Here is a 14,203-nt window from a genome sequence, read left to right as displayed (position 1 = left end):
TGTTGTTGTTGTTGTTGTTGTTGTTGTTGTTGTTGTTGTTGTTGTTGTTGTTGTTGTTGTTGTTGTTGTTGTTGTTGTTGTTGTTGTTGTTGTTGTTGTTGTTGTTGTTGTTGTTGTTGTTGTTGTTGTTGTTGTTGTTGTTGTTGTTGTTGTTGTTGTTGTTGTTGTTGTTGTTGTTGTTGTTGTTGTTGTTGTTGTTGTTGTTGTTGTTGTTGTTGTTGTTGTTGTTGTTGTTGTTGTTGTTGTTGTTGTTGTTGTTGTTGTTGTTGTTGTTGTTGTTGTTGTTGTTGTTGTTGTTGTTGTTGTTGTTGTTGTTGTTGTTGTTGTTGTTGTTGTTGTTGTTGTTGTTGTTGTTGTTGTTGTTGTTGTTGTTGTTGTTGTTGTTGTTGTTGTTGTTGTTGTTGTTGTTGTTGTTGTTGTTGTTGTTGTTGTTGTTGTTGTTGTTGTTGTTGTTGTTGTTGTTGTTGTTGTTGTTGTTGTTGTTGTTGTTGTTGTTGTTGTTGTTGTTGTTGTTGTTGTTGTTATTATTATTATTATTATTATTATTATTATTATGCGTATTATTATTATATTATTGTAACGGTCGACACTTTCGTAACGATATTCGCGACCACTTTGGCCAATTTATGTTTGTAATTTGTTATTTTGGCAATTATTATTTTTATCTTCTTCATTTTATCAACATTCCATTGGCCGTAAACTCTAATTTTTGACTTCTAATTAAATATGGTTTCATTACGAAAATTTATTCTTTATTTAATTTACAATATATCATCCAAAAAAATTAAAATTTCTTCCTTATATTTCATAATTTTCCTTATAAACGATAGAACAAATCATATGGCTATAGCCCATTGCTCAGCTCATTGCAATAATTTCACGACATAAACAAGTTTAATGTCACTTTATCATCTATGCGACGCTGTTTGGCATAATATAAAACTAATTTTTGTATACAAACGTGTGAATTAAATGAAGTTTTACGTAAAATTACGAATAATCTCTCATGAATAAGCATTTTTGTCATTTCTTTATTACACACAGTGTGAAAATCATGACGAAATGAAATACATTGCAATGTTGCCTACATATTTTGTAAACATTGATATCGATTAATATTTCAAGACTATCTGCTATTTTCGATAAATTCTATTGAAAACTTGTGAAGAAAAAAATATTCATAACTTTAGATATATTTATAATTTTCTACGATTATGCACAGTTTTCGGTATCTTATTTACCGACACTCGTTTACCACTCCTGCATCAACGTGAAAATCCTACTTTCTCTAATCAATAAATCAAGGCTAAATGCATAACTGTCCAAATGTAATATAAATGTGTACATGCAGATTTTTTTTAATTGGTTTGCGTTGTCCCGTTATGCTTAAATGTGATGCATTGATGAAGAATGAATTTTAATCAGTAATAGTATTCGTTATTGCATTAAATGGTTTGCTGTAACATAGTCACAATTAATCGTATACGTGACAATTCATTATAAATCACTGCTTTTACTTTAGAATATGTGTGGTCATAAATCGAGACCATTCTTCATAGTATCAATTTTTATGTTAGTACTTTGTCTTTCGAATTGAGAGCATCGTGCATAGATGTAAAAGGCATACATAAAGGGAAAATGGCAGAACTGCCCACGCAAAAAATATTAATAGGATAACTAGACTTGACACGTATGACAATTCGTTTTAATATTTACGTCCTAAAAATGCATGGCTTTACCGAGAGCCCAACAGTACCGTGATGTTGACTTTTGATAACTCTCCATTATTTTATCACCTCGCGCAAGAAGGATAGCGAGCGAGCGAGCGCGTCAGGGAGTGAGTAAGTGAGCCAATACGTAAATACAGATTGAAGAGTAAAAGAATACGAGAGAGACGTGCTTATTCCCATAATGTGTCTCGAAAACTTTGTAAACGTTTCACTGTACGAAAAAGAAAGGTGAATTCTTGATTATCGGCTTCAAGAGAAATTCGATTACCTTGAAGAATCAACGCTTTTTAAATAGCAAAGCACTCTCGAGCTGCAGTTACTTTTGCTACTTCTTAAAACTTGTCGGCAAAGGGTTTTAAAACATTAGACGAGTTATGAAAATGTGCGCGGTAAAAATATTAGACAAGTACTTGCTATAATTAAATAGGTTGGTATTTCATTGCTTCCTTTAGGCTTGAACATTTTGATTTTTCGAAGGATAATTTTGTTGATAGTGAAGCATAAGGAATCAACTTAGTAGAAGAATAATTAATTATATTGACGAATATTGTCGTAAAATAATATTATGTCCATTATTATATTATCTATAATTTTATAGTAAATTTTATTTTTATTTACGACGAAACTGCTGATTTGCGAGGCGAAGAGTGTGTACGCGAGTACCCGGAGTCTAGCAAAATTAATGCTAATGAATTTGGCTTCTGCAAAATTATGGCAATAAGAAGTTTTAACAAAGCCTCATATCCATGCATAAACTCAAATTTATTCCAACAGGACCGGGAAAATGGAGAGTAATTCCGACAGTCGGGAAATATATAGTCTCGGGCTTGTTCATCGGCCTCGCCTAATCTATTAATCAAAGCTGCCCGCGATAGTCTGCCTACAAAGTTGAAAGGGACATTTGCAGCGGCTAACTAAAGAATCGGTCGAAAAACATAAATAATTTGGGTGAAAGGAGCGATGGGCGACCCGGGCTGGGGCTGACGAGTCTTTCCTCGTTAATTCGGTCAGTCGGCCATTGCGAATTGGGCACAGGGGATGTCGAGAGGTACAACGAGCGAGGCCGACTAATAAGCTTATGTATTAGTCCCGGACGGGTTGCTCACCCTCCTCCACTGTTTGAAATTTCTTGCGCTCCATTCATGCCGATTTGCCAATTAGGTCGTGGGCGGCCGCCGGCCTCCACTCGAGCTCTCGTCTCACCCTCGACCTCGTTGACCTCAGCCGGCGCCTAACCCTAAGTGCCCCGTGTAAACGTGGCTACACGAGTCCGGGGCCGACGGCGCGCTTCGTGATTTTACACCCGGGGAAGCGTCCCTTCCCCGCCACCAGGACCTAAGCATGTAATCGTCCCGCTCGTTTAACCGCAATCGGCGTCGACTGTTTGGCTTTAGTTATCGGCCTTGACTAATCGCAGCTACGCGTCGCAAACTACTGGCGTAGAATTTCACCGACTTCCCCGGCTCCAAGGAGGCTACAATGCAATACAAATCGAACTCAATAGCAGCTCAACGTAAATATTTACAAGCGTATTCCGTAATATATGAGGAAGCCGGCTAAAGTGAAAATTTATGCATCTACGCGCTGAGAGGATAAAAAATATCTACGATTAAAGGGTGTGCACGTGACGGGGACGATGCTTCTTACGATATTTCGGCGAATTTTCTCACGCGCGCGTTTTCATTGGCGTTCGAATTGCATTAATAGCGATTATTTAACGAATGAGCAAATACCAAAACTCCGCTCGTTGAATCGCGATCCAAGTAATGCGCATGCACAAGCGAACAGATCAGTTCGCAACCTGGCTTACTCAAGTACTCGTGGGCTCTGAAACATTATCCGGGTAACGAGCGACGCGTGCATCCGTCCTTCCACCGTTCCTCTTACTGACACTTGTACTCCCTCTATCTCCCTCACGCACTCCCGGCAACTACACAACACTATTATTGTCTCTATGTACATTCGAGTTAATCTTTGTATTTGTTTTGTTTTGTTTTGTTTTTATTTTTTTTTTTTGTTGTATTTTTATTTAATCCGGAGCATCGAAAAAATTCTACACAGTTCGGATTCAGTCGCCGTTACCCTTCCCCTTTTTATTCATCTCTTAAACACCTATCATTTCTCGTATAAAAATTCTATCTAATTTATAGCCGATGCGACAATATATATATATATATATATATATATATATATATATATATATATATGAAAAATTAATTGTTTGCATTTCGATTCGTATGCATGAAACTTAACCACCATGAATATATATATATATATATATATATATATATATATGAATATGTAAAATATTTACCCCTTACGTTCGTTGTTCAGATTAACGGATGTACCAACATTCACACGTAAAGTAAATGACGCTATGCACGCATAATATGATATTACGAGTTATTGTCATAAATCAAATTGTAAAAGTTACAATCGTTAATCCATGATATTATAGTAAAAATATATTAGTACATTATAGCATACTAGACTTTACATTGAAAGAGTTTGGATGCTAAAGTGGATATTTAAATATAACTCGATCCGTAACAAATATGAAGTTTTTTAAAACTTTAAGATGAAATTTATATGGACTTATTACACGAACTTAAACACACACTTTAAAACTTTAGTTGCATTGCGATGTTCTTAAGGAATATAAATATATAACTTGGTCCGCATCTTATTATGTACACAGCGTAGTTTAAAATAACCAAAGCATATATCTACAATGGTAAAATAAGAAAATTTTGATTTCTTCAATATTTGCCAATGTAATATTGAACAAAAATTTCATATAAACTTATCATGACTAAAAGTCTCGTCAACTAGATATTAATCTACTCGATTGTGTAAGCGATTTTTTTTTCAAAATTTGACTTTTTGAAAATAAACTTTCACTTGAATAAGAATTAGTTAATAAAGAATACAAAGTTTTTTTTTACAATCATTAAAGTTATTTATGTGCATTGCACTGTAATCAAATATTTTTTCATTAATATTTTCTCTTTAATCGATTAATTATCTCAGAATCGATCAATTGAAATTCTCTATGTTAAATTATATTGCCTTATTATTAGCTCTATTTAATTATTTAAGATACAACATCCAAGCTATTATAAAAAATATTAATAATTTCAGTAAGAATATGAGATTGTTAAATAATAAATTAGTTATAATAATTACAGTCAAATGATAACGAATACGTACTTTTTCTTATATAGCCGGGCAAATGAATTCGAAAACTGTTGAAATTTTTTTTTCTTCATTATCATATTATTATTATCTATACGTTTGAATGAAAATTGAATCTTATTTACGGACCGAGTTATCTCAAAGAGATTATGGACAAAAACTGTAGGTATTCGTATTACTCTATTACAACTATATTTTAGGTACAGGTTTACTTAAGCATTTCAAATCAAAGATATAAATTGTTGACATCTTAAATTCTAAAAGAATAGTTTTCTTTTTGTTTCTTAATAATGAGATTTTCCTTCGCTTTCAGCAATGTGAGCTTGATATTCATTAAGATTTTCGCCTTTAATCAAGAAAGAAAGTTTTTTTTTTTTTTATGTAGTTATTTGTAATGGGAGGTCAAAAGTTCGTTGTAAGGAGGTGATGAGTGCATCGCAAGGACTGCAAGGAGTCGCGCATCGCTGCATCACGTGCGCAAATCTTTGTGGTCGCTCCGTCTTCGGGGATGACAAGGGGTGACAGTCGCGGTCGTACACCGAGTGTCGCTGAACTTGGCCCACCTGTCCTGATAATGTCGGTTAATATCGTGAAAATGGTAATTCAGACTCCGAGGGGTTAATTTCTCCACCTCCTTCTACCGCCCTCTGCCCTTCCACTCTACCCTCCTCTGCGGAAGCTCGAGAGAGAGCTTGCGGTTCATGGTCTAGTCGCCACATGCGAGGAAAGTTACGTAGCTCGTAGTTACTGTTGCGCGAAACGCGCCAATTTACGACCAACTCGTACTACGTGTCTGCATTATACAGAGAAGCCAAATGCCCGCAATTTCCTATACCGCCCCTACCATGGAAAACCTATGGAAGGGGAAGATTGGGGGTAAGTAGGTCTTTCTTGATTTCCCATAAGACTTCATTCGTCGCTAATTACTTAAATCGATGAATAAGAAGTAGCCTCGATAAACGAATATGACCTCGCGTACGTATTGCGTATTACATATATTTGCGTTTACAAAACAGATATTGAAAGTTTCCGAAAGAAAGAGAAATTTTAAACGAAAGTATAGACTCTGCCGTCTTGAATGATAATAACGACGTTTTTAAGATCATATTGAGTTTCACGTGTTTTAATTAATAATATATATATATATGCCTTGGAAAAAATAGGATTAGTTGCATATTAAATAGAATGAAGTAATTAGACAGAAATATTATAAGCTATGAAAGGGGAAAAAAGTATATATTAATCGTTAAATATATATTGTTGATTAAAATATTTTTATTCTCGTCACTAGTCTAACGCTTCAATGGCATTTGTCATTTATTACTTAATCCAACTTGTAATTACTTAATACCGGTATCCTTTTCCACATAGATGTACAATTCTATGACAACATTTACAAATATATTACCCTTACCTTATTTGTCAAGACCGTTTTATATTTACGTGCCGAGTCAACCATTCCCCCCTCCTCCATTCTTACGGCACAGAAAATGTCGATATTTGATTCCCCGAGCAATATTTTGTTCTTGTGCGAACGGCGTCAGAATTGTATTTTTCATATGCAGACAATTTTTACATATATCACATGCCCAACCAAATTCTGGTTTGCTTATATTTTTTCTCATATGAAATACTTATGTTATATATATATATATATATATATATATATCTAGTATATACGATGATTATCATTTTTCTTTTCATGTTTATAGTAAAATATATTTTGCACAAGATTTTCACAATATATTTATTCATAAGGCTACTTTGTAGCTTATTTATACAATATGCATATATCATGAAGATTATACAACAAATATAACATTTTCAGTCTTATGTAAAGGTCATTACTAAATGTCATCTATATCTAAGAATTCTCAACGGTAATTTAATAATAATATAACAAATTTGAAACAAAAATTACCAACATCCAGTATACATGCACAGTATAAATGTAGAGTAAGCAAAGTCTTAGTAATAGTTATAATATATTAATTGAAAATAAAATCTCGGTATTAGCTCATATTTATGGTTATACCTATTATTATATATAACGTAAAAATAAAATATAAGAAAAAGCAATAATATTAAAAACTAATTTAAAATAATTGGACAGGATAGAAAAGTACAATAGATATATTTTTAAAATTTAAAAATCATATTTCTGTGAAAAAAATGTATCAGCAAAATTATAATAAAGGTAAAAACAAAAAAATGTATCAAAATACCATTTAGTCTTTGTTACCAAAAACGAAAAATTTGTTGTTTGAAATTTTTAGACTAATATCTTCATAAATTAGAGAAAAACAATATATTTATTTTAACAATTTATTTTAAGATAAGATATTAAAATTCCTATATTATCTCTTATTCGAGTGTTTATAATAACATTTGAATATACGAAATGAATAAATAGATATAAAAATTTCAATATAGTAATAATATTTATCAAAGGATTTTTGAAAATTTCTTTTAGAAGCAATTTATTTTTAAAAATAATCATTGTTATCTAAATAATACAATCAACTGATTTTCGTTTAAAGTTCTTGAATAAGCAAAGAACATTAACTATAAGTCATTTTCAATATTTATTTTTAGCTTTAATTTAATTAAAATCATAAAAGCGGAACATTAAAATGTAATATTCTTTATACGTAAATTATTGCACTGGAGTCAACAGTCCTTTCTCTTGAACCAAAATAAAAACTTTTACTTTTATGATTGTTATATTATTATAAAGATATTTCTAAAATCAAGTATATTCTCATATGATTTCTATTCAATATTAACACAACCCTTTGTGTATTTAATTTCTATGACAAGATTATATACAATTTATTTTTTTGACTTGTATAGATGGTTTAATTTTTAAAATACAAGACAAATGTAAATATGCACAAATTTAATAGGAATAATTTAAATATATACGATTAATCGTTTATTAAATATACAAGATATAATGTGCATTTTATGAAGGATTATATTAAAATAAAGAAATATGTATAAAATAGTATATACAATAGGGAATTTAATATTTTATTAGCACAGATTACTTGAATATTTTTAAACTTGAATATAACGATTTATGACGAAAAATCAAAATTTTTGTTTTAATTGAAGATATTATAATTTAATACTCGAAAAAAAAATATAAGTAACAGATAAATTTATAACTAATTAATAAAAAATTGTGTATTAATATGAATTATATATATAATATTGTAATTTTAATTTTCATTACTTTTTATACATTCATCGCTTTTATATAGAATCTTATATAATATATTTCAATAACAATTTAATTTATATCAATCATTAAATATGCACAATTATTTTATTACCTTCATCATTCTTAAAAGAAATTATGCACGCTCAAAAATATTTTTAAAAAATATTTTAGAGATATTTTCGATACTATTGAAAACACTCGCCCCTCTTTTGTTTAACAGCTATTTACAAAATATTTTAACGAATGGCGGATAATTTTAATTTAGACATAGTAAAGTACAGCTTTAATTTACAGAATTAAGGAATTTAACTAATATAGCTCGTAATTGTTTATTTAAAAAACACTAATATGATTCTTTAAAAATAAAGGAATATTATAAAAAATAATTATGAACTATTAACTAACATGCGTATAATTGAATTTTAGAATTGAGTTCAACTTCGTATGCATTTATTATACACGTTAAAACGTACTCGTAAATTTGCTATGCATGAAGTAGTTGATAAATTTATTTCAGTCATAATTCTTAAACATAAAAATAATTCTAAATTATATTATATAATCGAATATATATATATATATATCGGTCATTAAATAATTTATGCTCACATACAAACACACAAAATGATTAGTTGAAAATAGTCTAAAATCCAAAGTAATTGGGTTAATAAACACTAGTTATAATAACTCTAGTCTATTTATCACTATTACAAACATTAAACAGTGAATGATATAATAATGAACTTATATAAATATATTATATATAATCGCAAGAATAGCCGAATTTCACTATAATTTAATCGTGACAAAGATACTTCTATTTGTATTTAACCAATTAAAAAAATTTAAGACATTTATTATTCAACAGTTTTTAGAATATTTTACGTACGCCAAATTTTTCCTATAATAATAAAAGTATTTTAATATCCTTTACATATAAATATTGATAATAAAGTAATATAAACTTTCATCGAATTATTCACAATAGAAAATTACTAAAATGAAGTTTTTCAGGAAATTCTTGTAAATGCTTTGTGAATTTAAAGAATGATATTTTATAATAAAAATAAATAATGTTTAAAAATAACCTTTTCATAATTACTTTTGGATAAATATTGATGTTGAAATTAATCTCTCAAATTTTATGAGAATAATTGATTCACAAAAATTTTCCAACATAAATTATTTCTTACGATGGTATAGAAATATTTAAATAAGCAAATTGTTAATATTTAAATATTTTTAAGTCTACTTATTTATAATGAATGAGATCGGTTGCTTGCATATTAAAATTTGTTTAATATATTACTCAATACACAATAATATAATATCATAAAAATACAGAAAAAAAAATTATAAATAAATATATGTATAAGGCTGTAATTAAAATAATGTATAGTCGAATTAGTTTTTTGATGAATAAATATGTTTTTCAACTGGTTGGTATCAAATTCGTAAAAAGAATAATACAAGGATAATATATTCTTATCTAAAGTATTATAGAAAAATTGACAATTAAAAAATCTTATAATATATAAATTATATTTGAAACTATGATTAAAAAGAATATTTAATCATATTCAACAGATGTAACAGAAACAAAAATTTAATAAAAACGTATAAGACTTTATTACTGAAATTTGAGTATTGATAATTTAATTATGATATTTAAAAATATATATCTCATCTTAAATAACTTGATGAAAGAACAATTCATAAAGTTAAGTTAAAAATTGAATCGTTCATTTACGTTTTTTAAAAATGATTAATCAATATATTTCTAATTAGTGTGATTGAAATAACGATTTAAAGTGAAAGAAAGCAAAAACAATGAGAACATGTAAAAGAATAATGAATATGTAAATTTTGAAATTTATTCAAAGCGTAAGACTAATTCGATTAACGCAAGCATAAATGAAAAATCAAAGAATAATACATAGAGTTTAGTATAATAAATATTTGATATTTTAAGCAAATTTACTCAAATTACGATTAAAGTATAAAGATAATACTATATGAGATTTAACAGTTTATATCTATGACAATGGAAACTTTTATAGGAGATTAATGTTTGTAATAATAATTATAGTAGTAATTGTACGAGTACAGATGGTTATAATGACGATAATATGCATGCCGTTAATGATGATAAACATGTTGATTCAAAGATAATAGCTTCTATGACTTTTTAATTTTAATTATATTTGACCTTGTAGTAGTTCAAAAAAAATTTTAAATAAAGTTTACTTAATAATTTATTTCTTAAATTAGCCCATACGAGATAATTAGAATAAATTTATATTTCCGTATAATAGTACTATTATATTATGAGTGCTTCCTCAAGTTCGTGAATTTAGTATAATATTCGATTGCATTAAATCGAATTTATAAAATAAAATATAAGGGATGGGTGAGATTAATAAACCATAGTCCACGAGTGCAGTTAATATTTTATTACAACCACACTTTAAAATTTTTTAAGTGAAAAAAATAATGATATATATAGATATTGCGTCAGTAGATATTTAATTGAAAAATTAAATTTTTATACTGGCTATCAAAATTTATCTACCTATCTGGGGAAATACATTTTTTTCAAATTATTAGTTTTATTTACTTTCTATCTAGAAATATTATAAATATATTTAAAAATTATTTATGTACAGAATAAAGTGAAATATCTAACATTCGACTTAAAATTAATTTTCAATTTTCATTTTCTAGTCATTAAGGTCCGTATATTATATATTAATGACGATATTATTATTAATTAAATTGAAAATTTTTTTTGTGTAAACTCACTTAAAATTATTAGTTCTGTCACATAAATTCACTATTATAATTTATGCAATAACTAATCATCAATGATATTACTGAATCTGGAATTTGAAATTATTATTTATTTTATATGTAAATATTAAATATCAATTTGTTAATTTTAATATATCAGTGTACGAAACATTTAAGCATAATGAATGATAGGACCAAGCTAAAGATATTAAACATTACAGTCCTAAATAAGATGAAATCTATGCTTTTTAAAAATATTACTTGTCCCGAAATTGCATACATTAAAATGAATAAATGATGTAGATAAATTATAAAATAAAATAGTGTCCGAGATTCTAATATGAAAACGAAAAATTAAAAAAAAAACACGTTGAGATAAATCGAGAAAAAACGTAAGGAAAAAAAAAGAAAAAACACTGAACACTGACTGCGTAATAAAGAAAAGTAATCATCTATTTTTAAAAATGCAAAAATTACGAAATAACAAATGAAATATTAAGTAATTGAACTGAATTTACAGCGCGAGAAATGTGTAAATACGGAAATGGCAGTATAAATCTAATCTTGTATTCTTATAGTCAAAAATAAATTTGTACATTCTGATGATAAATCTATTTAAAAAATACTGACCATCTATCTGCACAATTTTGCATTGGGGTAGGAATAATAAAGTAATTTTAATGATTAATAAAATGAATACACAATTATTATATGTCCTATTGTCATTATTTTCGAATATTTTTTAGTGTTCGTATTTAAAATGTTTTTATTGAAATAGTTATAAAATGTACAAATCAAATTAAAAATATAATAATATTATTTATAATATTTGTAGTTTAGACCAATTATTTACACATAATAATTTACGTCAATCTAAAGTTAATTATTACATTAAGAATTTATTCATATATTTCTTCTTCGTCGTTTTTACATTATTTATTTATAATCTTTAAGAAAATATTACATTTTAACATAAATATACATATATATGTAATTATTTTATTGATAATATAATCTATTGATACCGGCAAGTAATATATACTATTCCATAATCACATATTAAAAATAAATTAAATAGTCATAATAATAGTGATATGTATGATGTAAAGTAAAATATACTAGATTCATATATATATATACATATATATATATATATATAGATAGATAGATAATAAAGCTAAGAGTACTTTGAATTAAAAAAAAAGAAAAAAAAAGAAAACAAATGAATATCGGTTAACATACAAAAGCGGACAGTTTAAATTCCCTTCGAATACAAGTACGTATTCTCAAAGTATTTTCCAACAAATAATGCAGAAACATTATTTGAACTGAAATAGCATAAAAATGGAAAAACTTGTTTTTTATTCAAATATTATATTAATAGAATAGTTTCGGTAATGTAAGTAAAAAATACCACAATAACATAATATAAATAATTTATATAATATAGGGATAGGTATTTAAAAAAAAAAACTTACGTTTATATAATTTTATGTATAAAGTAGCCCACTATATTATTAATATTATATAAATAATTTTCTAATTTCTTTAATATTTTATAAGTGTTTTGAAGAATAATTTATACTCTCAATATATTCCATTATCATGATAGAAGAGTACACAAGGGAAATTTTAGTTTTTGAATACTCAATATAAATTTTTATAAATAAACAATTTATTAATAGATTAAAAAAAGAATATATGAAGTCAATGTCATATAGCTAATAAACTATTTATATTTTTCAATAGTAAAGAAATGATGACATTTATGCCGTTAATTAAGTAAATGAATTGTCCCTTGAGCTGAATGTATTGAAAAAGTTTTAAATGAAATTTCAGATAAACTTTGCAATGTCAAATTTTGCCGCAATAATTCTTATTATTATTATTATATATATATATATATATATATATATAAATAATATTTAAATATAATTTATATTTTGAGATGTATAATAATCAATAATTAAATTTTAGAAGGTAATGTGACTTAAAATTTCAAAAGTCAAGTTTAATTTTCTTACTTCCATCACTTATATAACTCAAATAAATCATTTACAAAAAGTATATATATATATATATATATGATGTGATGAAGTTGACTTTATTTTAAAAGCTAGAAAGAAAGGCACTATCGTATTTTTCTTTCACTTACTGCAGCATTTATAGATAAAAAGCTGCGCTAAGTTGAATGTGAAATAAGTAATATATTCATAAACTGTGAATATAAATTATAAAATCATTAAGATAAATTTATTACGATAACTCACCAAGAATCTCGAGGATCTGGGAGCGTTCTATGTACGGAAATCAAATCGCTAGCGTACTGATTGAAAGCATTGTTGATCCATCCGTCGTCCACCAACTTCTTGATTTCCGTTGTAAGATTCGTCGGTAAGATAACTGGCCTACCCATTTCACCTGGAGCCGACCCGTCTTGTTCCCGAGGTGCTGCCAATACCCCACCGCCTTCTAATATAAAATGAATTCAAATATAAGAAGTTTTTGGTCCTCTTAAATAAAATTGCCTTTCTAAAGTTATTTATATGTATCGTAACCCAATTATGTACTTTTATGAGGATATGAATTATGAATAATGTGAACATTTAAGAAATATTCAATTTTGTTGGAAAAGAAATTTTTTTAAATCTCGGAATTTTGCACGAATTTTAATGTATTTAAAAAAAAATGCTATTAATGCATATAATTATACAATTAAATAAATATCGCGATAAATTAATATCCGTAATTTATTGAATTAGTGAATTATTTTATATGTAATTACTGTATAATACTGTATACATGTATATTTATCATAAGAATTAGAATTCCATTAATTTAATAATATTAAATTTAGTTTATTTTCATTTGTTATTTAACGAGTATCTTTAACGTCTTCGGTTTGAATAATTCGATATTCACTATAGATTTACCTTAAAAATTTCTATTCTTCCTTTACTTCATGATATACACGAATTTATTATAAATACAAAATTGTTTTAATATTTTTGATACCACGGCTATCAATGTTTTTTTCTATATCATTACATCAAGTATGACGATTTCTAGCACCGCACAAAACAACATATATATGTTGTATATTACACGCGAGTAATCAAATAAATATAAATAAAAGTTTCAAGATTATTTATATAATAATTCAGATCAAAATTGTTCAATCGAAGGTATACTTTAACTATTAACTTCGTATGTAAAATTTAGCTTCATTCACAAATAATCTCCTGTACACTAAACATAAATA

At 27.2% G+C, this 14,203-nt stretch overlaps 1 protein-coding gene across 1 annotated transcript in view; it reads right to left on the bottom strand.

The window, feature by feature from the left end:
- The window catches only part of Pgant9 (polypeptide N-acetylgalactosaminyltransferase 9), a 177,879-nt gene that overhangs the window by 45,912 nt on the left and 117,764 nt on the right, over positions 1–14,203 (bottom strand). Inside the window, exon 4 of the mRNA XM_011501740.1 lies at positions 13,212–13,410. Coding sequence (XP_011500042.1) covers positions 13,212–13,410 — 199 coding nt within the window. The remainder of the gene's footprint in view (positions 1–13,211; positions 13,411–14,203) is intronic.

This window comes from Ceratosolen solmsi, unplaced genomic scaffold (genome assembly GCF_000503995.2).
Source record: "Ceratosolen solmsi marchali unplaced genomic scaffold, CerSol_1.0 scaffold23, whole genome shotgun sequence".
NCBI lineage: Eukaryota > Metazoa > Arthropoda > Insecta > Hymenoptera > Agaonidae > Ceratosolen > Ceratosolen solmsi.
The sequence above is the reverse complement of the archived record's forward strand: the minus strand, read 5'-3'. Positions and strand labels throughout refer to the sequence as shown.